The 27,262-nt window shown below is 47.1% G+C and overlaps 1 protein-coding gene across 1 annotated transcript in view; it reads left to right on the top strand.

Annotated features, from left to right (window-relative positions):
* Positions 1-25,051, top strand: part of LOC130266622 (elongator complex protein 3) — a 39,024-nt gene extending 13,973 nt beyond the window's left edge. The window contains exons 2-7 of the mRNA XM_056515893.1: positions 2,562-2,755; positions 8,351-8,441; positions 9,146-9,211; positions 12,783-13,010; positions 14,018-14,099; positions 24,467-25,051. Of these exons, the coding sequence (XP_056371868.1) occupies positions 2,562-2,755; positions 8,351-8,441; positions 9,146-9,211; positions 12,783-13,010; positions 14,018-14,099; positions 24,467-24,543 (738 nt within the window). The 3' untranslated portion in view covers positions 24,544-25,051. The remainder of the gene's footprint in view (positions 1-2,561; positions 2,756-8,350; positions 8,442-9,145; positions 9,212-12,782; positions 13,011-14,017; positions 14,100-24,466) is intronic.
* Positions 25,052-27,262: the final 2,211 nt, after the last annotated feature.

A 27,262-nucleotide genomic window follows, 5' to 3' on the forward strand; every position in this document is an offset into this window, starting at 1 on the left:
TTATCTAAAACCTGTTTGATGCCTCAAGGGGAGAGAAAACTTGGGTTTAGCAGCTTTGAAGTTGGTGATGCTTCCATATGGAATATTCTGTGTCCTGCAGGGATTCAGAAATTTGGGATCTGCCTTCCCTGGGTCATCTTTAACAGACTCAGCTTAGCCCTGACTCAGCCTGGAGCTGATGGAAAACCTCCAGAGCCGCTATGGATGGTGGCCACTGGAACAAATATTTTCGGGATTCAATTTGTCTTGGCAGGAAACGGCTCGGGAGGGTTTTTATCAGCCCCAGACACCTTTTAAGGTGTCTAATTAAAAAAGAAAAAAAACACCACGCAAGAAAAGGCTACAATTCCTCCTAAAGCTTGGCACGTGTTGGCATTTTTTTACTTCCTTTGTTGTGGGAGGAAACTCAATCAAAAGCTGTTTGTGAATGGGGAGAAGGTTAAGCCTTTAAATACTGGGATTTACAGGGACTGTTGGGAAAAGGGGCTGGGGAAGAACGGCGCTGCTCCCTTATCTCGTTTGAAATTAATTACTTGGGGAATCAGCTCAGGAGTGGTTTTGAGGAATTAACAGTGGAGATCTGTGGATTTTCACAGCAGAATTATCAGCTGGGTTCGTGCTCTGACGTCAGAGGTGCAGAGGGGGCGAAGGGACGGAATTGGGGGTGGGATGAGCAACCTCCAGCGGTGACCTTGGCTTTGCTGCCTGGAAAAGAACGGGAATGTTGGTGAATCATTCCTGCTCCTGTGTTTGTTCAGGATCACAGGGATGGTTAACCCAGCCCCTGCCTGCCTGGAGTGCTTTATTCATCCCATCCTCACCTGAACCAGGGCCAGGACACTCAGCCCGCAGGCATCTCCTCTTTCTTCACCTCATTTTCCATTAACTGCCCACAAAAGGTGGAATTCGGCCCATTTTGGGTTGCCTGGGGACAGCCAGGTTTGTTTTCCTGGCCCTGGGGTCACAGCCCCTGCTCCTGAAGGAGTGCAGGGGGGTTTTCTTCTCTCTGTGCATCTGGAGCTCTCTCAGAGGAAATGGAATTGATCCATAAATCCAGCAGGAGCCTTGGAGCTGCCCCTGGATCCCTGGGAGTGTTCAAGGCCAGGCTGGATGGGGCTTGGAGCAGCCTGGAAGGTGTTGGGGCTGGAATGGGATGAGCTTTGAGATCCCTTCCCACTGACTCCACATCTTTATCCTTGCCCCAGACCTTGTTTTATCTCCCAGACTGACTCCAGGTTGTGTCTGAGCTGCCTGGAAAATCACAGTCCCATTTTCCACCTCTGTTTCCCTGGAGCTGCACGGGAGCGTGGATGCTCCAGGCTGGACCCAGCCCTGGTTTAGGCAGGGAATCAAGCAGGAAAAGCCTGGCTTATTGGGATCCCTGACCTTCTTCCCATCCTGGTACTGGATCTGGTGTGCCTTGGAGCTGGGCTGATCCATTCTGGGGGTTTTATCCTGGAGAAATTTGGGGTTGGGAAGCACAGGGAGCCAGCAGAGCTGCTGGGAGAGCTGGGAATGTTCAGCAGGAGGAAGGAAGGATCCAGGGAGACCTTGGAGACCCTTCCTGAGGCTAAAGGGGCTCCAGGAGAGCTGGAATTTGGGAAAATGGATGGAAGAACAGGACACAGGGAAAGGGGAGCTTGGGGTGGGATATGGGGAAGGAATTCCCAGAGAATCCCTGGGAATGCCTCAGGAAAGGTTGGAGCACCCTGGGATGGTGGGAGGTGTTAGGATTGGAATGGGATGGGATTGAAGGTCCATGATTCCATCATTCCATGATTCCATGACTGCAGCAAAGCCCTGGGGCAGCAGCTGGTGGGGCCTCACCTTTTCCAACTGGGAATTCCTGTTCCTGCAGGATCAGGCCCTGCATATCCAGTGAGGAACCCAGGAATAAATCCAGGATCAGATCTGGTGTAACGAGGCCGTGTCATCACTTAATTTAATCCTAGCTTGGTTCAGGATGCCTTGCCCAGCTCCTAGTTTTACTTTTCCTTTGTCAAAATGGTTTGATTTAAATCTTAGTTCCCAAAATTTCATCTGGGAAAAACGCAGCCTGGGTGTTTGGTGCACGATTCAGGCAGGGAAATCAGGGGGCACTTTGTCCTCCTGTTCTTTGGGCTCGCTCAGAGTGGAGAACAGCACAGAAAACCAGAATAAATCAGTTTTTTTCCGTTGTTATTCCAGCGCTGTGTCCCAGACACGCTGATTAATCTCAGAAGACCAGCACACTCATCCCTATTGTTCTAATCCCGAGCGGAGTCTGCCACAATAAATGGTCCAACATCCATGGAACTCACTCTGAAAAATACAAGGAAAGCGTGGATTTGACTTCTTCTGGTGTTGTGTGGACTTTTTTTCCTCCTCTTCAAATTTAGAACAGACTTTTCATTTCCAAAAAACTCCTTAAACCCATAAACACCCACAACTCAGGAATTCTCATATTTACAACTGCAAAATCCCCCTGGAAGCGAGTTCAGGCTCCCAACCCCAGGGAATTATTCGCTTTGCCTTTTTTTGGACTCTTTTTGATTTGACTCTTCCCTTTTCTTGTTTTCCAGGAGTTTTTCGAGAACCCCGCGTTCCGCCCCGACGGGCTGAAGCTGTACCCCACGCTGGTGATCCGCGGCACGGGGCTGTACGAGCTCTGGAGGACGGGGCGCTACCGCAGCTACCCCCCCAGCACCCTGGTGGAGCTGGTGGCCAGGATCCTGGCCCTGGTGCCGCCCTGGACGCGCGTCTACCGCGTGCAGAGGTGAATTCCCACCCGGAACGTTCCGGCCGTGCCGGCTTTAACTCTGTCCTCCGGCACGGCCTCAGCCTGGAACTGAGCAGAGATCTCAAAGGTCTCTCTCTGTTCAGGTGGGATGAGGAGCTGGGCGAGTGGGAAACCTCTGGAAGTTGCCAGGGGAAGCACTCAGGGCTGGGATGATCCTGGGGGATAATGGGGCGGATTCTGTGATGGATAATTAACGGGATTGGTCTTATGATGGGTAATTATTGGGTGGATTCCATTATGAATCCTGTGATGAATAATGGGGTGGATCCCATGATGGATAATTGGATGAATCCTGTGATGGATAATGGGGTTTATCCTATGATGGGTAATTATTGGATGGATTCCATAATGGATAATGAATGGGATTTATCATATGATAGATAATGGGGTGGATCCTGTGGTGGATAATTAATGGGATTGATCCTGTGATGGGTAATTGGATGGATGAATGGGATTGATCCTATGATGGGTAATTGGATAGATTCCATAATGGATAATTAATGGGATTGATCCTATGATGGGTAATTGGATAGATTCCATAATGGATAATTAATGGGATTGATCCTATGATGGGTAATTAATTGGATGGATTCCATAATGGATAATTGATGGGATTTATCCTATGACAGATAGTTAATTGGGTGCATTCCATGATGGATAATTGATGGGATTGATCCTATGATAGATAATGGGGTGAATCCTGTGATGGTTAATGGGATTGATCCTATGATGGGTAATTGGATGGATTCCATGATGGATAATGGGATTGATCATATGATGGGTAATTGGATGAATTCCATGGTTGATAATTAATGGGATTGATCCTATAATGGGTAATTGGATGGATTCCATGATGGATAATTAATGGGATTGATCCTATGATGGGTAATTGGATGGATTCCATGATAGATAATTAATGGGATTGATCCTATGATGGGTAATTGGATGGATTCCATGGTGGATAATTAATGGGATTGATCCTATAATGGGTAATTGGATGGATTCCATGATGGATAATTGATGGGATTGATCCTATGATGGGTAATTGGATGGATTCCATGGTGGATAATTAATTGGATGGATCCTGTGATAGGTAATTGGATGGATTCCATGGTGGATAATTAATTGGATGGATCCTATGATGGGTAATTAATTGGGAGGATTCCATGATGGATAATTGGATCCCATTATTGAAAATTAATTGGGTGGATCCCATTATGAACTCCATCATGGATAATGGAATGGATCCCATGATGGATCCTGTGATGGATAATGGGATGGATCCCATGTGAATAATTAATGGGATGGATCCCATGGTGGATAATTGGGTGGATCCCATGATGAATAATTAATTGGGGGGATCTCATGATGGATGCTGTGCTGGATAATTAATTGGATTCATTCTGTGATGGATAATGGGATGGGTGCCATGATGGATAATTAATTGGATGGATTCCATGGTGGATAAGTAATTGGATGGATCCCATAATAGATAATTAATTGGGTGGATTCCATGATGGATAGTTAATTAGATGGATCCCATGACAGATAATGGGTGGATCCCATTACAGATAATTGGATAGATCCCATAATGGATAATGGATGGATCTTGTGATTGATAATTAATTGGGTAGAACCCATGCTGGGTAATTAATGGGATGGATCCCATGATGGATAATGGGTAGATCTCCTGATGGATAATCAATTGGGTGGATTGCATGATTGATAATGGGTAGATCCCATTATGGATCATTAATTGGGTGGATCCCATAATGGAGAATTAATTGTGTGGGTCCAATGGTGGATAATTGATTGGATGGATCTAGTGATGGATAATTGGGTGGATCCCATGATAGATAATGGGATGGATCCCATGGTGGATAATTAATGGGATGGATCCCATGGTGGATAATTAATTGGATGGATCCCATGGTGGATAATGGGATGGATCCCATGGTGGATAATTAATGGGATGGATCCCATGGTGAATAATTAATTGGATGGAGCCTATGATGGATAATGGGATGGATCCCATGGTGGGTAATTAATGGGTGATTCCATGGTGGGTAATTAATGGGTGGATCCCATGGTGGATAATGACATCACCAGATAAAACATCTTCACTTTTGCTCTTACCTTAAATTTCTCTCTCACGGCTTCCCCTGCACCAGGGAAACCGAGGCTGCTCCATCCCTGGAAGTGTCCTGGGAAAGGTTTGGAGCACCCTGGGATGGTGGGATGGGATTTAAGGTCCCTTCCCACCCAAACCATTCCAGGATTCCATGATCCCAAACTCTGAGAGTCACTCCTTATGATCCTTGTTCCCTGGGACGGGATTTTGAGGAGAATCCAGGAACTCGCTGTGTTTGTGTCCATCCCAATCCCAAAATAATCAGTTTATTGAGGGGGGAGAGGCACCACTGATAACACACCATGAAAAATCTTCCTGCTCCAGGAAATCCAGTGAAATGGTGTGGAAAAGGTGGAATCACCATCCTTGGAATCATTTAAAACCCTTGAGGCTCTGATTTAATTCCCATTGTTGATGATCCAAAGGTCGATCCCAACCTTAATAATTCCATGATTCTGTGAAATTGTTGTTTATTTTTTAAAAAATGAGCTGCTGCTAATGAGCCCTTGGAGGAGCAGGCGTTTCTCAGGCTGATCCTTATTCCTGCATTTATCCTGAATATTTGGGATCTTCATCATCCCCACAGCACTGCAGAAAACGACAGGAGCGTCACTCACCTCCAGGGGTTTTGTTTTTCCTTGGATTTCAGCATTTTTATGGATTTTCCTCTCACTCTAATGGTGAGGAGGTGGAAAAATGAGGAAATAAAATCTTTCCCTTGGAGTGGGGCAGAGCTGAGAGCCAGATCCAGAATTTTCCCTGGAAGTTCCAATCAGCTGCTCCACAAGAAACCCAAGGAATGCAAATTTTGGGAAAAGAGGAGATTAAACAAACCTGGCTGGAGCTGCTGGCAAATTTTCTCATTAACTTCAATAAGTTCAACATTTAATCCCCTGAATCCTAAATTTATTTAATATTTTAACGAGTCCCCAAATCAGTGTCCAATGTCTGGAGCTGCTCTGGACGCTCCTGATGATCCAAAGTGGGCATGGAAAACCCATTCCTTGCTTTTTTTTTCCTTCAAAATCTGCTTTTTCCCATCCATTTTTGAATTTCCTTCTCTCCCCAGCAGGTGGATGAGCAGCTCTGGGTTGTAATCCACCTTTTATTTATGGGATTGTGGTTGCAGTTCCCTGGATTTAGATAAAAACCTGGGACAGGAGTGCATCAGGATTATTTTGTCACTGTTCCTGGAGGGAAAATCCACCCAGCCTGGTGTTTTTGGAGCTGTTCCATAATTGTTATTCCCTGGATTATCCCTGTGGAGCTGAGTGTCCTCCAGTCACCACGTGAAGTGCTCGTTTTCCCCCAAATTGCAGCTCTTAGACTCTGCAGGATCTTTATTTACTCAGAGAAATCCCTGCATAAAGGGCCTGATTAAGGAGTTTTCCTTGGAGATCTGGGCAGAAGTTATCCCCAGATCAGGTGGATTTATAGAAAAAAAAAAATCTTTTTTTTCCTTTTCCCAGGGAGGGGCAGGACACAGGGAATGGCTTCCCACAGAGGGCAGGGATGGGTGGGGTTTTGGGAAGGAATTCTTGCCTGGGAATCCCCATGCCTGGAATTGTCCCAGCAAAGGCTGGAGCAGCCTGGGATGGTGGAAGGTGTCAGGGTTGGGATGGGGTGTAAGGTCTTTAAGGTGTTTTGTTTTGTTTTTTTTTTGGTTTTTTTTGGTTTGGTTTTTTTGTTTTTTTTTTTTTTTTTTAATGACCCTTTAATTCCTTTATTTTTTTTGCCCAGCTCCTGCTAAACCCAGGAATTGTTCAAAGCTTTTAAGGAAAATCCACCAGGAATTTCCTGGGCAGATCCAGGAATTAATTCCACAGAGCTGCAGGGGAATGGAAAACCAGCATGGATTGGTTGATTAATTAATCAATTAATTAAGTAATTACAGCCCAAATTCCCTGAGCATCCCAAGCTCCAGGTGGGATTTTGGGGTATTCAACTGAGGAAAAGGAGGAAAACTCACCCAGGAATGTTTGGGACCATCCTGGTTGGTGCAGAACTGAATTTCCTGTCTGTGATTTTCCTGGAAATTGGAGGGATTTTGGATAAACAGATGGAATTTTATCAGGGTGGGGTGGGATGAGCCAGCATTTCAAGCTTCATTCCAATGCAGAAATCCTTCTTTCCCTAGAAATAAAATCATGATTTCCTCATCTCCATGGGACAAACTGGGAACCCACCTGGGAGGCCAAATCTGCTCCCAAATTCCCTTTCAGCTCCTTCCCTGGTGTCCTGGTTTGGAGGACAAAGAAGGAAAAGCTCCTGCAGGAGCCTCTGTTTGAAATGGAGAATGGAAACCCCTCCCTCCAAATCATTATTATCATTTTGAAATTAAGGGGCTCTCAGGCAAAGAGATGGGAATTAGGAATAACAGTTCTTTACTAGGAAAATTAAAATAGAAATGCAGTATTACACAGAACAATCCCAACCCCTGCCAGAGTCAGAATCCAAGCTGACACCCGTCAGTCAGTCAGGGTGTTGGCACAGTCCCATTCAATGGTGGCTGCATCCTCCTGCAGGGGCAGATGTGGTTCAGCTGGAGCAGTGCTCCTGGAGAAGGTGCAGTTTCCTCTGAAGCTCCAGGGATGATGTGCAAAGGTCCAGTTTTCCTCTGGAATCCAGTGGCAAAGGCTGCTCTGCTGTTCCAAATCTCAGTTTTTCTCTGGGTAGGAAAGGCTTGGCTCCTCCCCTGGCTGGAGCATCTCCCAGTGGGATGATGGAATTTTATCAGTCATGCCCTGGGACTCAGTGGCCATGAACAGGAGATATCTCCTGGAGGGAGGATGGGCTGTGGGAAGATAAAGATGATTGCCCAGCTGGTTTAAAGATGGCCCATGAGCAGATAATGTGTGCCAGGAGATCAGGGTCACTGCCCCAGCTGGGTTAACAATACACATTGCTGGCCACATCCTGTATTGCAACCCAAAACTCTTGGAGATCTTCAGGTTCCTCCCCTCCTCAGGCTGGGATTCACATTCCTGTGGAATTCCCAGCAGGATTTCGCTGCACTGAATTTTCCCAATATTTCAGTGAAAAATCAAAATCCCACAACAAAAAAGTTGCAATTCTGACAGATTTCCCCAAAATTTCCAATCTCCAGGAGCAGATGGTGAAGAACATCTGGATGATCCCTTTTTTTCCCCAGATTCCCAAGTGAAGAACAGAGAGAAAACCCCCATTTTTTAGATTGTTAAAGATTTATATTCACATTTTTTCACTCAGATAAAAACTGTGACTTCTTGTCATTTTTCTGCTGCTTTTCCCTTAATTTTTCAGTTGTTTTTTATTTCTAATCCTACCAAATTCTTGAAACCAAAAGAATTCAGCGAATTTGCTAATTTAGCTGTTTAAAATTTTGGCCTAATGATGTTTTTTGGTGAATTCTGTGCTAATCCAGCTGTTAAAAATTTGGATTTTTCCTCTTTTTTTGGCAGGGATATCCCAATGCCTCTGGTCAGCTCTGGGGTGGAGCATGGGAACCTGAGGGAGCTCGCCCTGGCCAGGATGAAGGACCTGGGGACACAGGTAAAAAAAATAATAAATCTATATTAAAAAAAATCAATAATAATTCAAAATATTTTATAAAGTATTTTATAAAACATTTTATAAAATATTTCATACATAAAATATAAAAACTATAAAGTAGTTAATAATGATGTTTTAAAATAATAAATAACGAAGATAAATCCTCGTTGGTTGTGTTGAGGGAGAGCTGGTGGCCTCACCCACATCAGGAGATGAAGCCACAACAAAAACCAGATTTGGCTTAAAAAAAACTCCAAAAGAAGGAATTCCCAGAAAATCCCTGGGAGTATCCAAGGAAATTTTGGAGCACCCTGGGATCATGGGATGTTCCTGGATTGGAATATTTGGGATTTCTGGAATGGTTTCCCTTGAAAACCAAGAAGGAGGTTGGTGAAATCCCAAATCTTTTCATTCAGGGATTCCCAATGTTCCACCTTCCCAATGCCAGATTTTTATTTTTCCATGGATATTTCCTTTTCCTCAGGGATTGATTTTCCCCAGTTTTCCCTCCACCATTCCAACCTCTCCCCAGGGTGCAATTTTCCCATTGGAAACTCATCCCTGCAGCTCTTCCGTGGGGTTTAAAACCAGGAATTTTCTGGGGTTTTCTGGATTTTTTTCCTGGAATTTTCTAGGGGTTTTTTCTTGAATTTTCTGGAATTTTCACCCCCTTCCCCCTCCCATTCCCTTTTTTTTTCCCCCAGTGCCGTGACGTGAGGACGAGAGAGGTTGGAATTCAGGAAATCCACCACAAAGTGAGGCCATACCAGGTAAAAATTCCTTTTTTTAAAAAAAAATTCCCTGTAGCTTCTTATCAGGTAAGAATTCCATTTTTTTTTTTTTTAATTCTCTGGAGCTGAGGCTGTACGAGATAAAATTCCCTTTTTCTTTTAAAAATTTCCTGGAGCTGAGGCCATAACTGGTAAAAATTCCCTTTTTTAAAATTTCCTGGAGCTGAGGTTGCACCAAGTAAAAATTCCCTATTTTTTTCAATGCCTTGGAGGTGAGGCTGTACCGGGTAAAAATTCCATTTTTTTTTTTAATTCCCTGGAGCTGAGCCTGTACCAGGTAAAAATTCAGGTTTTTTAAAAATTCCCTGGAGGTGAGGCTGCACCAGGTAAAAATTCCTTTTTTTTAAAAATTCCCTGGAGCTTTTTCTGAGGAAATTCATGGATGGATATTCAATAAACCAACCACCACAGTGGGTTTGGGGTGCTTGCACTCCCACAAAATTGCCTTCCCTTTTTTCCCCCATTAAAATCTAGATTTGGGAAATCCTGTAACGCCCCATGTCCATTTGGAATAAGAATGGTGGATTTAGAGCTTTTTTTGGGTGCATTTCCACATTTTTTAGGCAAAAAATGTGCATTGAAATATGTATTTTTGTGTGAATATCTTCATTTAGCACACACGTGGTGGCTTCCACTCCCAAAATCCTAAAATAATCCATAAAAAGATGATTTGGCTCGTGGGAGAGGAAAGGAAAAATGTGCACTGATGGATTGAAACATCTGATTTAGGAAATTCCAGAATCCTGGAATGCTTTGGGTTGGAATCCTGGGAGTGTCCAAATTCTGGGAATTTCCATATCCTGGGAATTTCCTCTTCCTGTTCCTTTGCTGACGTTCAGTAAAGACCAAAAACTATTTTTTTTCTCCTAACAAATTTAATTCCAAAAATTAATTTAATTTAATTAATTTTTAAAAAATTAAAATAAAAAAAATTTAAATCTAAATTTTTTTTTAAATTAAAAATTAAATTAATTTTATTTAATTAATTAAATTAAATGGGAAAAAAAAAAGCTGGATCAGGGACCAAACCCTTCTCTCCATCCCAATTCCCAAACCCAGCCACAAATTCCAGGGTCGGGAATTCTCAACACCCAAAATTCTTAAAATTCCTCTTTACTCCTGCTTTGGAATTCTGCTGATTTCCTCAGGCTTCCAGCAGTTTGGAGAATATTCCCAGAGTTCAGCAGCTGGAATATTTTTCCAGAGATTCCAGGGAATTTAATTCTCTTTTTCTCCTCCACGATGAGCGAAGTATTCCCTGTTTGTATCAAAATGCACCAAAAAATCCCAGAATTGTCCCGTTCTTCCCAGATTCCTGCAGGAACCGAGGCTGCCCATTGGGAATCTCTTCCTGAATTTCTGTTGGATCTGATTTAAATTGTAAATTCAGACAGCAAATTGTTCATCCCGGGCTTTTCCAAGCGGAAAATTCCCTTTGTTCGGCTCAGCAGGAGCAGAAATCCCGGGAAAACGGGATGGGAGCGTTTTCCATGGATGTAAACAAACAAGGGCAGGCACAGCTCAGCTTCATTAATCACCACCTCTAATTAACAGCTCTGGGGTGGGGGTTCCATGACAAAAATCTGATTTTTTGGAGCTGATTTTTGGTGTTTTTGTTGTGTTTGGGAAAGCTCAGAAATGAAATTATTGCTGCAAGGAGTGAGAGATCCTGAGGGGCAGTGACAGCTCCGAGAGGGGCTGGTCCTGATTCCTGAAAAACTGAGGGATTGTGTTGGGATAATGAGGAATAAAACACATTTTGGAGCTGGTTTAGGTTAAAAGTTCCAAGTTGGTGCCAGATGTTTAATGGGATTTATTCACAGGGAAAAGGGGAATTGCTGTGGGAGGGTTTAGGGACTGGGAATTGTCCCAAAAGTGTCCAGGTACAGCCTGGATGGGGTTTGGAACGGGAATGGGGTTGGGATGGGAATGGGATGGGATGGGATGGGATGGGATGGGATGGGATGGGATGGGATGGGATGGGATGGGATGGGATGGGATGGAATTGAAATCCATGGATCCCATCCACACCATTCTGGGATCCAGGACACTCTGGATCCATCCCAAGGGGTTTTTAGGGAATTTGGGGATGGAAAAGGGAAGGGAGACCCTTCCTGGAGTCCTGAATTCCCAGTGAAGCCCCTGGATCGTGAAATTCCTTCCCAGAGAGGAGTTGGGATGGGGATGGATCCAATGCCAGACTGGGAGAGCTGGGAATGGAGGGAATTCCCTGGGAAAGGGAGAAATGGGATTTGGGAAGGAATTCCCAACTGGGCTGGAATTCCCAGAGAATCCCTGGGAGTGTCCAAGGAACGTTTGGAGCACCCTGGGATGGTGAAAGGTGTCCCTGGAATGGGATTGAAGATCCATGAATCCCACCCAAAGCATTCCATGGTTCTGTGCCGGGGTCACCACGGGGAATCCCAGCAGTGGAATTCCCATCTGGAATTAAAGTGGCTTTAGGGAAACTCTTCCTGTTTGCTCTGAGCCATATGTATGGATCCATGGAATTGGCTTCGGTCTCAGATTTTCTTTTTCTCCTCTTTTTCTTCCTCATCCATCCCCTCCTGGACCAGGTGGGGTTGATCCAAAGGGATTTCGCAGCCAATTCCAAATTCCCATCTGGAACGAAATTTGCTTTAGCGAATCCAAAGTGGACTTCAGCCAATCCCAACAGGGATTCAGCAAATTCAAACTGGGAATCAGCAAATCCAAACTGAGATTCAGGGAATATGAACTGGAATTCAGTGAATCCAAACTGGAATTCATAAAATCCAAACTGGGATTTGCCAAATCCAAACTGGGATTCAGCAAATCCCAACGGGGATTCAGTGAATCCAAACTGAGATTCAGAAAATCCAAACTGGGATCCAGTAAATCCAAACTGGGATCAAGCAAATCCAAACTGGGATTCAGTGAATCCCAATTGGGATCCAGCGAATCCAGACTGGGATCAAGCAAATCCAAACTGGAACTCAGGGAATCCCACCTGGAATTCAGTGAATCCCAGCTGGAATTCAGAAAATTCAAACTGGGATCCAGCAAATCCAAACTGGGATTCACCAAATCCAAGCTGGGATCAAGCAAATCCAAGCTGGAATTCATTGATTCAAAACTGAAATTCAGCAAATCCAAACTGGGATTCTGGGAACTTGAATTCAGTGAATCCCAGCTGGAATTCAGCAAATCCAAACTGGGTTTCAGTGAATTCGAACTAAGATTTGCCAAATCCAAACTGGGATTCAGCGAATCCCACCTGGAATTCAGTGATTCGAAACGGAGATTCAGCGAATCCCAACTGGGATTTGGCAGATCCAAGCTGGGATTCAGTGAAGTAATCTGGAATTCAGCAAATCCCAACTGGGATTTGGCAGATCCAAGCTGGGATTCAGTGAAGTAATCTGGAATTCAGTGAATCCCAACTGGGATTCAGCAGGTCCAAGCTGGGATTCAGTCCCGTTTGCTCTGTGCCGTATTTACGGATCCACAGAATCAGTTTGCATCTCCATTTTTCCTTTTCCCCTTTTTTCCCTGGTCTCGCCCGTCCCAGGTGGAGCTGATCCGTCGGGACTACGTGGCCAACGGGGGCTGGGAGACGTTCCTGTCCTACGAGGACCCGGAGCAGGACATCCTGGTGGGGCTGCTGCGGCTGCGCCGTTGCTCCCCGGCCGCCTTCCGGCCCGAGCTGCGCGGCGGCGTCTCGGTGGTGCGCGAGCTGCACGTCTACGGCAGCGCCGTGCCCGTCAGCAGCCGCGACCCCAGCAAGTTCCAGCACCAGGTGCTGCTCACACCCCTCTGCTCTCCAGAAATACTGGGGTTGTGGTTCGTTTCACTGTTGGGATTTGAGCTGCCTTTTGCTGGAATTCTGTTGCTTTCGAGTGTTTTTGAATTTTTTTTCCAATGGGACCCTCCGAATTCCAGCAGCAGGTGCTCCTTACATCCTCCAGTTCCCTCTGCTCTCCTGTCCTGGTTTGGAGGACAGGTGTCTGCCAAGAAAGGCAGAAGCTTCTTTTTGAAATGGAGAATGTAAACCCCTCCCTCCAAATTATTATCATTTTGAAATCAAGGGGCTCTCAGGCAAAGAATTAGGAATAACAGTTCTTTACTAGGAAAATTAAAATAGCAATGCAGTATTACACAGAACAATCCCAGCCCTGCCAGAGTCAGAATCCAAGCTGACACCCGTCAGTCAGTCAGGGTGTTGGCACAGTCCCATTCAATGGTGGCTGCATCCTCCTGCAGGGGCAGATGTGGTTCAGCTGGAGCAGTGCTCCTGGAGAAGGTGCAGTTTCCTCTGAAGCTGCAGGGATGATGTGCAAAGGTCCAGTTTTCCTCTGGAATCCAGTGGCAAAGGCTGCTCTGCTGTTCCAAATCTCAGTTTTTCTCTGGGTAGGAAAGGCTTGGCTGCTCCCCTGGCTGGAGCATCTCCCAGTGGGATGATGGAATTTTATCAGTCATGCCCTGGGACTCACTGGCCATGAACAGGAGATATCTCCTGGAGGGAGGATGGGCTGTGGGAAGATAAAGATGATTGCCCAGCTGGTTTAAAGATGGCCCATGAGCAGATAATGTGTGCCAGGAGATCAGGGTCACTGCCCCAGCTGGTTTAAGAGATGGGGACAGAATTCACATTTCTGGCCACCTCAATCCAACACATTCCAAAAACTGGAATTTTTTTTCATTTCACTCACTCACTCAGTTGGGATTTTTGCTTTTAGAGCATTTTTACAGAACTTTTTTTTTTTTTTTTTTTTTTTTTTTCCCCTGTTATTTCTGCCATTCCAGGGATTTGGAATGCTGCTGATGGAGGAGGCAGAGAGGATCGCCAAGGAGGAGCACGGGGCACGGAAAATCGCTGTGATTTCAGGTATCGCTGCTTTATCCCTTCTTTAGGATATTTTTATCTTAATCCCAAAATTACCCCACTGCTGGGAGCACTCCTAGGTCAGGAGGGATGCATCTGGAATCATCCCAGAGAAAAAGCTGGAGGCTTTCCTCCTCTCCCATTTTTGGGAGAATATATGGAATCTGGCGGATTTTAGGCACAGTCTTTTCCCTCTCCTCGGCCGTGAGATCCTGGAATTTTCATCTTCCTGCTGTAAAAACCCTGGATCCAAACCTGGAGATGGGAATGGAGTAATTATTTAATCCCTGATTGCCTCCTGATGAGGATCAGGAGCAGAGAGCTCAGGTTGGGGTGGCTGTGGCAACAGGAGGTGCCACAATCCCAAAAATCCAGGGCATGGATTTTTCCAATCCCACAAATCCTTGGTGCAGTCTTTTCTGGGAATGTGAAGCCACAGGAGGTGCCACAGTCCCAAAAATCCAATTCATGAAGGGTTTTTCCAGGCTCTGAAATCCTTGGCTGTTCCTGGGAATGTGAAACCATGGGAGATGACACAATCCCAAAAAAAAATGGGAATGGAGGGCTTTTCCAGGCACCCAGATCTTTGGGATTCCCACAGGAATCCACGACCCTGGGGAGAAATTTAACTAATTCCATGTTTTTTCTGGGATCTGGAGTGTCTGACTCTGGGAACACTCAGTTCCTGTGCCAGAGGAAATCGCGATCCTCCTCCTTCCCCTTTTCCCATAGTGAATTTCAGCTGCATCCCACGGTGCTAAATCCACCTGAAACCAGGAATTTCCATGGAGAGAAGCTGGAAATGCTCATAAATCACAGGATTTATCCAGGGGCAGCCCAAAGTGGCCTCATTTCCACCCTGGAAGGAATAAATCACCAGAGAAATCGGGATGATGGGGTCTGGGAAGGCTCCCTGGAGCTTTCCTTCCATCCCAGAGCTGCTGTTTTTAAAACTGCCAATCTCAGGGCTGTTATTAAGAGAAGTGGCCCCAGATAAATGGAAATAATGAGTTGGTGTTTGTCTGCTCCAGGATTGATGGCCTTTGGAGAAGGAATTAATTAGTGGGATTTGGGAAAACTCAAAGGGTAAACCTGGAGCAGGGAATTCCTGCCTCTGGGTCAGGATGGACTCAAATTTTGGAGGTTTGATGATGTGACAGCTCTGAAAACTGGTTTGATGTTGGATTAACTGGGATTTTGGGGCAGGAATGAGTGGGATATTGGCTGTCCTTAAGCAGGGATAAGTTGGGATTCTCCAACTGGAAGGTTTTATGTCAGTATTAATATTGTGTGTATTTATATGGAGGCAAATCCTACATGAAATGTAGGGACAGGAGGTGAAAATGTCAGGAATCCTTGGGATTCCTTCCTTCCTGAATTCTTCCTTCCTTCCTGGAATCTTTCCTGGAATACTTCTGCAATCCTTCCCTCCTTCCTGGAATCCTTCCTTCCTTCCTAGAATCTTTCCTGGAATACTTCTGCAATCCTTCCCTCCTTCCTGGAATCCTTCCTTCCTTCCTAGAATCTTTCCTGGAATACTTCCTGGAATCCTTCCTTCCTTCCTGGAATCCTGCCTTCCTTCCCAAATCCACAATTTCTGAACTTAGATCAGGTGGGAATTGATAAGAAATCAGATTAATGACGAAATGAAGGCGATTTCCTTCCCGACGATTTGGAATTCCCAGCAGCTGGAAGTGAGGTCGGATCAGAGCTGGGAGAATTTCCCAAGGATTTTTCATCCTATAAAACATCTGAGCTTCCCTCCTCACCCCTTCCCATGAAACCCCCACGGATTTCCCGCCGTTCCTGGGGCTGGGATAACGGGATAACTCCGGATGTGGGTGGAGAGGACAAAGCTCTGTCCTTGGAACCTTTCCTGCCGTCCCCTTGATGGCTCCTCTGGCCGTTATTTTGACTTTGAGGCTTGACATCCCATAATTAGCCCCATCTGACCCTGATCCTGGAGCAAACCCTTCCAGCTGCTCCCTTAAAACAGCACCAGCCACGGGAATGTGGGAGAGAATTCCGGAATGCTGGGAATGGTCCTGCCTCTCCCACTGGCCCCCAAAAATCCAAATATTTTGGGATCCAAATATTCCTGATCCTTTGTGCTCCCCCTGAGCAGCACCCAGCGGTTCTGGTGTCATCTTCAGATTCTGGAGAGATCCAGGATTCCTTGAAAATTCCATGAAATGACAAAAGTGGTACCTTTGAAATGAGAAATCTGCTTCCTTCGGGGATTTTGGTTTTTTGTTTGAGGGATGTTGGTTTGTCCTTCCGGCTCTGGGAAGGTGTTGGGTTGGAATGGGACGATCCAGAAGATCCTTTCCAGCCCAGAGCTTCGCTGTGATTTTATCCCATGGAGTGTCCTGGGCTCCCCTGTGCAGCCCTGATTCATGATTCTGAACTGGGATTCAGTGATTCCAGACTGGGAATCAGCAAATCCAGACTGGGATTCAGCAAATCCAAACTGGGATTCAGTGATTCCAAACTGGGAATCAGCAAAGCCGACTGGGACTCAGTGATTTCAGACTGGGAATCAGCAAATCCAGACTGGGATTCAGTAAATCCAAACTGGGATTCAGCAAACCCAAACTGGGATCCAGCAAATCCGAACTGGAATTCAGTGGTTCCAAACTGGGATTCAGGGAATCCAAACTGGAATTCTGAAAATCCAAATTGGGATTCAGTGAATAAAAACTGGAATTCAGAAAATCGAAACTGAGATCCAGCAAATCCAAACTGGGATCAAGCAAATCCAAACTGAGATTCAGCAAATCCAAATTGGGGTCAAGCAAATCTGAACTGGGATTATGTAAACCCAAACTGGGATGCAGTGAATCCAAACTTAGATTCAGGGAACCCCAGCCGGGATTCAGTAAATCTAAACAGGAATTCAGGAAATCCAAACTGGGATCCAGCAAATCCAAACTGGGATTTAGCAAATCCAAATTGAGATTCAGGGAATCCCAACTGGAATTCAGCAAATCCAAATGGGATCCAGCAAATCGAAACTGGGATCCAGGGAATCCAAACTGGGATTCAGCAAATCAAAACTTGAAACTGGGATCCAGCAAGTCCAGACTGAGAAGCAGTGATTCCAGACTGGGATCCAGCAAATCCAGGCTGGGATTCAGCAAATCCAAACTGGGATCCAGCAAATCCAAATTGAGATTCAGGGAATCCCAACTGGGATTCAGCAAATCCAAATGGGATCCAGGGAATCCAAACTGGGATCCAGCAGGAGAAGCTGCTGTGGCTCCCCCAAGAGCAGGGACAGCCTCGGGCTGCAGATCCCTTGTGTGGCCCTAAGCGTGGCTCAGTAAATCCCTTGTCTGGCCCTAAGCCTGGCTCAGTAAATCCCAGCTCAGTAAATCCCAGCTGTGATGACTCTGTGTCCTTATCTCCTGCTCCAGGCCCACACTGAATTCTCCTTCCCCTCAGAACGGCGCCTTTCATCCCTTAAACCAGGCTTGGCCTCCCGGGAGGCTCAGGGCGGAGTCTGAGCCTCACCCTGAGCTCATTGCCATGCTGGGATGATCCCAGGCCGCCTTTCGGGGGCTCTCAAGGAGAAAATTAACGTGGCCACGGGCCAGGGACGTGTCACGGCCGAGTGCTCGGCGGGAGCAGGTGATGGCAGCCTGGGATCATCCCAGAAAATCCATCCAGAGCTGGGATTGATCGATTTATTTTAACTCTCTGAATTCCTGGTGATGCCAGGCAGCTCCAGCTCCAGCTTGGGATCATCCCAGGAGTTGGGAAAAAAAACATCCAGAGCTGGGATTGGTTTATTTTAACCCTCTGAATTCCTAGTGATGTCAGGCAGCTCCAGCTTGGGATCATCCCAGGAAAAACCATCCAGGGCTAGAATTGATTTATTTTAACTCTCTGAATTCCTGGTGATGTCAGGCAGCTCCAGCTCCATCACTGGGATCATCCCAGGAGATGGGATTGGTTTATTTTAACTCTGAATTCCTGGTGGTGCCAGGCAGCTCCAGCTCCAGCTTTGGATCATCCCAGGAGTTGGGAAAAAACCATCCAGGGCTGGGATTGATTTATTTTAACTCTGTGAGTTCCTGGTGATTTCAGGCAGCTCCAGCTCCATCACTGGGATCATCCCAGGAACTGGGATAAAACCATCCAGAGCTGGGACTGGTTTATTTGCGCCACCAAATCCCAAATGGTTTGGGTTGGGAGGGGCTTTAAAGCCCCCTGTCTCACCCTGTGGATGAGGTTCCACCTTCCTCTGTCCCAGCCTTTCCCTGGACACTTCCAGGGTTGGAAAATCCAAGGGGGAGCCTTGCCAAGAGGGACAACAAAGCAAAAATTGTGGAGGATTTTCCCCCTCCGGGTCCTTCTCGGTCCTTTTTAACCAACAGTATTATTTTTGTTATTTCTGTTATTTTTGTTATTTCTGTGAGTTCTGCCCCCATCCCTCCTGATGCCCCACGGCCACACCACAGCAGCAATTCATTAAATCCTCACAGAATTTACAGAATTTTCTCCTAAATATTTCATTTTCCACGAGCTCTGCCTTTTGCTGTTGCTGGAGTTTGCTGGCCTGGGGCAGGCAGGGCTGTGTGGGCATTAAGGAAATGTTGCTTCCATCATAAAGGGATCAATGAGATGGAATCTCCCCATCTGGAATCTCTGGGATGGGTCTCACCTTCAAAAATCACTTCTGTAATTCTGCCTTTCATTGGGTTTTTTTCCCCCAAAAAATGTTGTTCAGGTGCTGTGGTTTCTTTCCTGGTTTATTTCCTGGTTATTTCTCTGGCTGAGAAGTTGGATCAGCCCCATCAGGAAGGTTTTGCATCTCCATATTCCCTTCAAATCCAGCCCCATCAGGAATGTTCTGCATCTCTGCATTCCCATCAAATCGAGCCCCATCAGGAATGTTTTGCATTTCTCTGCATTCCCACCAAATCCACTCTGGATTTAAGTGGTGCAGGGATTTTTGGGAGGCTGGAGGGCAATTCCAGGGATATCTCAAGTTTTCTGCCCACAGATCAGGGGTCACAAATAATCCCATTTTAGATCTCCATGCCACCGATGTTTTGCAGTTGTTGAGCTGATGAATGACACTCAGACTTCAAAAAACTCTTTTTTTTTTTTTTTTTTTTTTTTTTTTTTTCCCAAAAAGCTCATTTTTCCATCACAGATTTGTGATTTCAAATTACCCCAGCTGTGGCATCGTGGCTGCTCGGGGCCGTGCCGTGACAGAGCCTCGCTGCCAGACACAGGGGCTGTGAAAACAGTAATTTAAAATCTCCGGGAAGCATTCCAGCCAGGAGCAGGGAGGGAGAGAAAAAAAAAAAAAAAAAAAAAAATCCCAATTTGTGTTTGACATTAAAAACCAGAGGATTTCGGGGGCGGGTTCCTCCCGCAGGTCCAACAAACGGCTTGGGCACAGCTGGGGTTTGGCTCTGACGCTCATTCTGAGGCAGGATTCTTGTTTTGGGATCGTCAGGCAGCAAGGTTGGGAAAAAATATCCAAAATTGACTCCATAGCTCTGATTTAAAGCAGGTTCAGTGATCTTAAATGGGATTTTAATTAGTTTTTAAATAAATAATATCGGGTTCCTATATTCTCAAGAGGGAGTGAGGCTCTGGCACAGGTTTCCCAGAATCTGGGGCTGTCCCTGGATCCCTGGAAGTGTCCATGGACAATGCTTGGAGGAATCTGGGATAGTGGGAGGTGTCCCTGCCCATGGAAGAGGATTGGAACTGGATGAGCCTTGAGGTCCCTCCCAACCCAAACCATTCCAGGATACTGGGCAACACTTCCAAAACCCTCCAATTTTCCAAGGATTTTTATCTCCTCAGGAACTTCCAGAAGATGCACTGCCAATTCTCTGATTTAAAATAAAACCCTTTGCTGTGGGGATAGTTCCCTGGTTCCCTAAATTCAGAATTTTTCTGGGATTGCTCCGGTGCTGGTTTTCTCAGCACTGTTAAAAAATGGGATTTTCCCCTGTTTTCTCGGTGCCGATAAGGCAGGTTTTGGTTATCTCTGATCCTCTGCCTGCTCCCTGTTGCTCCTGTTTGGGGATTTGTTTGGTTTCACATGAAACAGCCTCGTGTTTTTCCTGGAGATAAATCCCAGCCCAGTGGGAAGCAGAAGCACCAAAAGAAACTCAGGGAAGATCGTGGATGGAGCTGCTGCACATCCCCAACTCCAGTTTGGGAACTGGAGTTTTCAGCATCCAGAACACAACAAAGGAAAAAAAATCCTCCCTCTCCCCATTTTCCTGCATTTCCATGGATTGACAGCATGGATTTGACCCTTCAGCCCATAAATTGGTGCTGCCAGCTTGAAGGGCAAGGTCCCGTTCCGAAGCAAACCCTGGAATGTCACCGAGCGTCGGCTTCACTTTGGGGTCAAGGCTTGGGGACACAGGTGTCACTGTGAGCTCAGTAGAGATCAAAGCAAGGGTTTTTTAAAAAAAAAAAAACTAAAATTTTCTTTTGGCAGCCTCAGGTTGTGTTCCTTCACTCGTGGTGACGTCAAACTCCAAGCCACGCACCCAGGGCTCGAGTGACACTGAAATGTCACTTTTGTGTCCTCAGTGATGGCCTTGGAGTCACCCTGGAGGTGCTCCTGGAGCTCTGGTTTCCTTCTTGGCTTTTCGGGTTAAAAATGGGAAGTTTCTGCAGCAGCAGCAGCAGCGGCAGCTCCTGCAATTCCTGCCTGACTCGGTGCTATCCATGTCCTTGGAATCCTGGAGGTGACAGATTTTGTCACTTCCTTCTCAGTGACTTTTCCATAGACAGTGAAATTCCAGCTGCAGCACAGCATTCCCCTTGTATGGTACCGGCATGGCCTCGCTGGTGCCAAGAGAAGCAGCTTTGGACATCCCAAATCCATGTCTATCCCAAATTCCCGTGACCATCCCAAATCCCAATGGCCATCCCAAATTCCTGTGTCTGGCTTAAGACTTGCTGCTCATTCTGGGTGAAATCTGTAGCATCTTGGTGAATATCACATCGTTCTTCCACAGAATTGCAGGACAGTTTGGGAGGGAAAGGTCCTGAAATCCCATCTGTGGGCAGGGGCACCTCCCACCATCCCAGGCTGCTCCACACCCCGTCCAACCTGGCCTGGATTTCCAGGGATGAGGAATCCACAGATTCTCTGGAAAAACACTTTCCTGTCCCATTTGCCGTTCATTTTCCCAGCGCTCTTGAAGGACACTCTTACTCACCAAAGATCCTACAGATTATCTGGGTGCCCACTTGGCATGTCCAGGCTCCTTTTTCCACAGGCAACTCCCCCAAAAAAACCTGGAAAATCACACCTCAGTGGGGTGAGGCACTGGGAAGCTCAGCTGGCTCAGGTTGTCCCTGGAATATTTGGAGGGGGATGGAATCCACGAGTCAGGATGTACCGGGAGAAGATCGCGGCAGTTGCCAGGAACGACGCGGAGATGAAGTCCCCGGTGTGTCCCGGCGAGTCTCTGCCGCAGAAATTTTATGAACCATTAGGAGGTTGTTAATGATGCTGAAAACAACCTCATTTTCACTCAGTTCCGTGCCCGGCGAGCCGTGGCCGAGGGATCTTGGAGGATTCTCGGATGCTGTCGGTATTCCAGCGCAGCAGGGCTGAGTCAGAGACGGGGATTTATGGATTTATGGATTTATCAGCTGGTTCTGCCGCGGTCCAGTCCCTCTGGGCCACCAGTGTGTTTATCCCTGGTGCTTGAGCCACTTCCCTCTGTCTCCTGCTCCAGGCAGGCTTCCAAAATGTATTTAATTAATTTTTGGGATGCAACTTCCAGGTTTTTTGGGGGGTTATCAGCAGTTTTCTCCACAATTCAGGTGCTCCCAAACGGGGATGAAATTTGCCATTGTCAGAGGTTGTCACTCGATGATTATGGGGAAGGGACAATTCCCAAAAGCCTCCCCTGGCTCCTGGCTGTGGCTTTCCATCCAGGCAGGTGGGATTAGAGCCTCTGGATCAGGATGAATCCTGCTCTGCCGAGCTCAGCCTGAGCTCTGGCACGGTCAGATGTGGAATATTTAATGTTAAATCCTGGCCTAATGCTGCAGGGTGAGGAATTCAGCCAGTTCTGGCTCGGAAAAGCCGAGTTTTGGTCTTGCTCTTCCAATCCTGTAGGATAATTCTTTTGGGATATTTCTTGGAGGATTTCTTTTTCTTAGAAAATATGGGTGGAGCTTGGAGCAGTGGGAAGGTTCTGTCTGCACAGGTCCTGCCAGCTCTGGGGTGTGTTTGGGGTAAATCAGAGTGGTAAAGATTTGGGAAGAGATCCATGGAGACCTTCCAGGAGCGCTCCATGGCCGTGGCTTTCCATCTAGGCAGGTGGATCAGAGCCTCTGGATCGGAGTGAATCCTGCTCTGCTGAGCTCAGCCTGAGCTCTGGCATGGTTGGATGTGGAATATTTAATATTTAACCCCTGGCCTAACGCTGCAGGGTGAGGAATTCAAGCCAGTTCTGGCTTGTGAAAGCCAAGTGTTGCTCTTCAAATCCTGCAGGATAATTCTTTTGGGCTATTTATTGGGGGGTGTTTTTCCTTAGAAAACACGGGTGTGGATTGGAGCAGTGGGAAGGTTCTGCCTGCACAGGTCCCGCCAGCTCTGGGGCGTGTTCAGGGTAAATCAGAGTGACAAAATTTGGGAAGAAATCCTGTGCCATGGAGACCTTCCAGGAATGTTGGGCATTCCAAGGTTCTTCCCCAGCTCTGGAATCACCGTCTCCATGGGGACACAGGTCCTGCCAGGCTTCCCGCAGGGTCGCGGCCTCCCTGGCGCTTCTCCAGGGAGGAATTTCCTGCTGAAGGACATTTTGTGGAGAAGTTACTGCCATGAGCAGGGCTGGGATGACAATGGTGACACTTGGGACACGTCAGTGTCCTTGATGGCTTGAACCCAGAGAGGAAGATCTGGCACCCAACTCATTCCTCTTAACTGTTTTGGGATTCATGATTTGAGATGTTGCCTTCAAACCCCTCACATTTTCCAAGGAATCAATAAAAAAAGGGGAATTTGTGAAAGAACTCTGATGGAGGTAGTTTTAAAACGATTGGTTGAATTATTTGGTTGTCCTTCAGCTTGAGGTGTTGCTGCCCCTTTATCCAAGTTTGGGGTTGTGGATGATCTTCCAGAGCCAAAATTTGTGTTTTGTACCCCAACTGTTCTGCTGATGAACCCAGGGCATGTTTTTTTGGGCAAGATCCTGAAGTCAGAGGTGTCAACCTTTCCAGACAGGGATCAGGAGGGGAATTGATGTGTTTGCTTTTTTTGGGCTTTTCTTTGATTTCAGGTTCCAAAAGCAGAGTGAATTTGGGTCCCTCTGGGGTGTTCTTGGTCCTGGATCCACTGTGATGTCACAGGGACTTTGCTTGGGGCTCTTTGTGGTTTTCCAGGGACACGAGGACATTTCATTTCTGGGTTTTAGGTGCCTGTTCCACACCTTAAATTGATCCAATTTGGAATCGTGGGATGAATCCAGGAGTGGCTGGGGTTGGAAAGGACCTTAAAGACCATCCAGGTCCAAGGAAGAGGAGGATACTGGATGGGCATTTTTTGGGATTTTACACCGCTCAGGAGTTCCTGAAATGTGCATTTAGGGAAGAGCTGAGCGTCATTGTAACCAAACCTATCTGAGCAGCCATGGGGGCAGCACCGTGGGCAGGAAGGGGTTACCAGGGTCATTCCCTGCCTGTTCCAGCTGATTCCTGGAGAGCCCTGGAGTTTCCAGGAAGGCTGGAGAGGGATCAGAGCAAAGAGGGGCTGGAGAGCCGAGTCCTCTCCATCCTGCGCCGCCTCCTCCTTCCCCGACGAGTAATTACTGCATCTGGGACTAATTAGCTGAGGTAGGAAGGATGCAGAGCTGGGCCTGTCCGGCCTTTTCTGCAGGAAAACCTTCCTCAAGAGAGCAATGAGGGAATTCAAGAGGGAAGAGGCTCTCGGAGAATGTTCGGAGCCGTCCTGCTCGAGGAGGAAATTAGATTGTGCCCACTTGAGCACCTGGAGTGGAGCTGAGCTCGTTCCTGGGAACGGGAGTGGGTCTGGGGGCTGTAGGGCTCTTCAGTTCCCGGTAATGATCCCACAGCTGGGCCCTTTGGCTTTGTTGTGCTCGGGGTTCGCGTCTCCCGTTTTTCCTCCCGGAGCCCACGGCTTTTCCCAGACAAAGGACGTGGGGCAGGATGGAGCAGCTGCAGCTCCTGCCTCAACAACACCGTAATTAGTCCGGCTGCTAACGAGCGAACGCCCCCGCTCTGCCACAGCAGCCGAGTCTGGAGAGGCCGAGCTCTTCAATTCCCTCCTTGGAAGGGCCTGGCCTGCCCAGGCCTGGCTTTTGCAGCTTTGTCCCCACGGAATTTAAACCTTGTTATTCTCCTCCCGGCAGGTGTCGGCACCAGGAATTACTACAGGAAGATTGGCTACGAGCTGGAAGGGCCCTACATGGTGAAAAGCTTGGAATGATGATCCTGGAGATCCTCATCCTGGAAGAATGAGAAGGACACAGCGCTTATCCTGGGAATAATGCTTATCCTGGGAATAACGCTTATCCTGGGAATAACGCTTATCCTGGGAATAAACCTTATCCTGGGAATAATGCTTATCCCAGGACTTGCTTCTGCTGGAGCCCACAGCCACAAAAAGCTCCAGAGTTGGACTTGGTGATCCTGGTGGTCTCTCCCAATTCCACAGGGCATCGTCTCCTCTGGGAAGAGCAGCCCTGGATCGCCCCATTCCCCCTGGAGATTCTGGGGACATTCCAGGTGTCCCATCACCTGCATTAGTCCCACCCTATCCTCAGGATGGGCTTCAGTGGTTGTGTTTGAGGGATGAAATTTCAGGATTTGGGGACACTTTGGAGCTGCTGGGTGTGGAAAATGCCTCTTTCCTGATGCTGTCAGCTTTTATTGGTTCTGCATTAAAACTGGGCCTGTTATTCTGGACAGGAATAAATTTTGTGCTTATTTATTTACACTGGGCTTGGCTGCTGCTGTCCATCCCAAACAATCCCAAATTTGATCCTTTCCCCAGAGGAGGCTGTGAGGGCTGGAAGCTGGGACCTTGCTGGCAGGAGGAATTGAGATGAAATCCCAAATTGTGCCTCTGAGGACACTGAGGGTGAAAATCTCAGAGCTCTCCAGGTAGGTTGAGATAGTGATCCTGGAGGATCTCCAGGGCTGCCACCATCATCCCAGCAGGAATTGGGGTCCCCACTGGCTGTTCCCAGCTCTCTATCCCTGGTTTTGGGGAGGGTTTGGTCCGTGTCTCTCCCAGTGAAGGAGGATCCTGTAGATCCTGGGATTCTCCTCATGGAGATGGTGTGGAATTGCCTTTTCTATCAGAAATTACCCAATTAAAGCTTCTCAGCACCTCTGTCCAGCCCAGACTGGGGTGGGGGAGCCCCAGGGCAGGTGGGTGTCCTTTGACATCCACAATTCCAGAGTTTTGGAAGCCGCATTCCCACGCTTGGCTTCAAACTGAGAGCGAGCGCCCGGAGCTCCGACCTTTCCCACCTTTTTTTTATAGGATTTCAATCAAAAACAGGGCTGAAATCCAGCGGGGACGGTGACATTTCGGGTGTTGAGGTAATAAATTGCTCTGTCAGGAGCTCTGCCAGCGGCAAGGGCTCGGACACATGGGGAAAAACCAGGATGAGGACGAAGAATTCCATGAGGAAGTGATCCGGAATGTGGGGTCGTGCCAATGCACAAAGAGACAACAAAATATCCAGGGATAAAGTTGTGATGATCCAAGGAAAACTGGTGTCCCTGTGGGGAGGGACAAACCCACACGGCCCCATTGTCGGGGATCTCAATCCTGGATTTGTCAGGGTGGGATTTTTCCATCCCCTGGAGAAAAGGCCACGCTCAGCTGTGACACCGTAACAGCAAAGCACCAGGGCTGCGTTGGGAGGAGACGCAATTCCAGCTCGGAATCGGTGAAATCTTCCGGAAAATTTGTTGTCCTGTCACCGCTGACACAATTACGGATGGCGCTGACGTCGGAACCGTGACAGCCCCGGCTTTTTCCGGCGCCTTCCGCGCTCCGGCCCTCGGGCAAAAACGGGGAAAAATATTGGATCCGCTCCCTCTTTTATTTTCTCTGAACCCAAAACGCATTCGGAGCTGCCCGGCAGCTTGATCAAGAAATAAAGCAATTTTCCCTCTGGGTTTTATTTTTAGCTTCCCATTTCCCAGCTCGTTCCGGGCTCGTTTCGTGCTGCGCTGGCTCAGCCGTGCAGAAACTCTCCGGGCTTGTCTGCACAGGCTCAGGGATGTTTGGAAGAGCGATGGATTCCTCTGGATATCGAGGCAGCCCAGTTGTTCCCAAGGTTTTCTGTGATGGAATTGGGATAAGGGAGAGCAGGGCTGGAAAATCCTTTTTTTTTTTTTTACTCCACAAGGAAAATTTCCAATTTCAAGCTCACCTGGGGACAACTTTCCTGCACAGAAATTCCAAGGGATTTTCCAGTTGTTTGGGGGTTTTTTCTGGAATTTTGGGGTTTAATGTTTTTGCTCCATGAGAATAATAATTCCTACTCTTAGGAATTCCTGTCCATAGGATATCAGGCTGGAGCTGCTGACAGCCAAATTCCAGCCCCTCCTCCTCCTCACTTTGTGATGGAAAAAAAAAGCTGATTTTTTACACAAGGCTTCCTACAACTCTTCAAAACATCAAAGAAAAAAAATCCCAAATTTGTCCCTAAAACCCAACGGACCATGGGATGTGCCCAATCCCAGACCTGGGGCTGGAAAGACCCAAAATTTCCAGGCTAAAAGTTGGAATGGAGAGAAACAGGGGGGAAAAAAGGGAAAATTCCCAGGAATTCCCAACACCACCGGTCAGGGTCTCAGGTGAGGTCAGGTATCCAAGGAAGTGCCAGGTGATGGGAATTTGATCTTCTCCCAAGGATCCATCCCTTTCTTGCAGCTGGAATTCTTGATTTCTTCAAACAACTAAATCTTTGGGATCATCCTCACCACTTTTCCAAATGGGAAAGGATGGATTTGGTCCCTTCCAATTCCGGCAGCAGCCACTCGACTTTGGGGTTTTTTCCCTTCCTTTTTTCCAGTTTGTTTGGAATTGTGGGAAAATTGAGGTCCCTGGAGAAGCTGTGGCTGCCCCTGGATCCTGGGAGTGTCCAAGGATGGATTTGGATCCCTGGGATCCACAGGGATCAGGA

Source organism: Oenanthe melanoleuca, unplaced genomic scaffold (assembly GCF_029582105.1).
Source record: "Oenanthe melanoleuca isolate GR-GAL-2019-014 unplaced genomic scaffold, OMel1.0 S108, whole genome shotgun sequence".
In the NCBI taxonomy this organism is placed as follows: Eukaryota; Metazoa; Chordata; class Aves; order Passeriformes; family Muscicapidae; genus Oenanthe; species Oenanthe melanoleuca.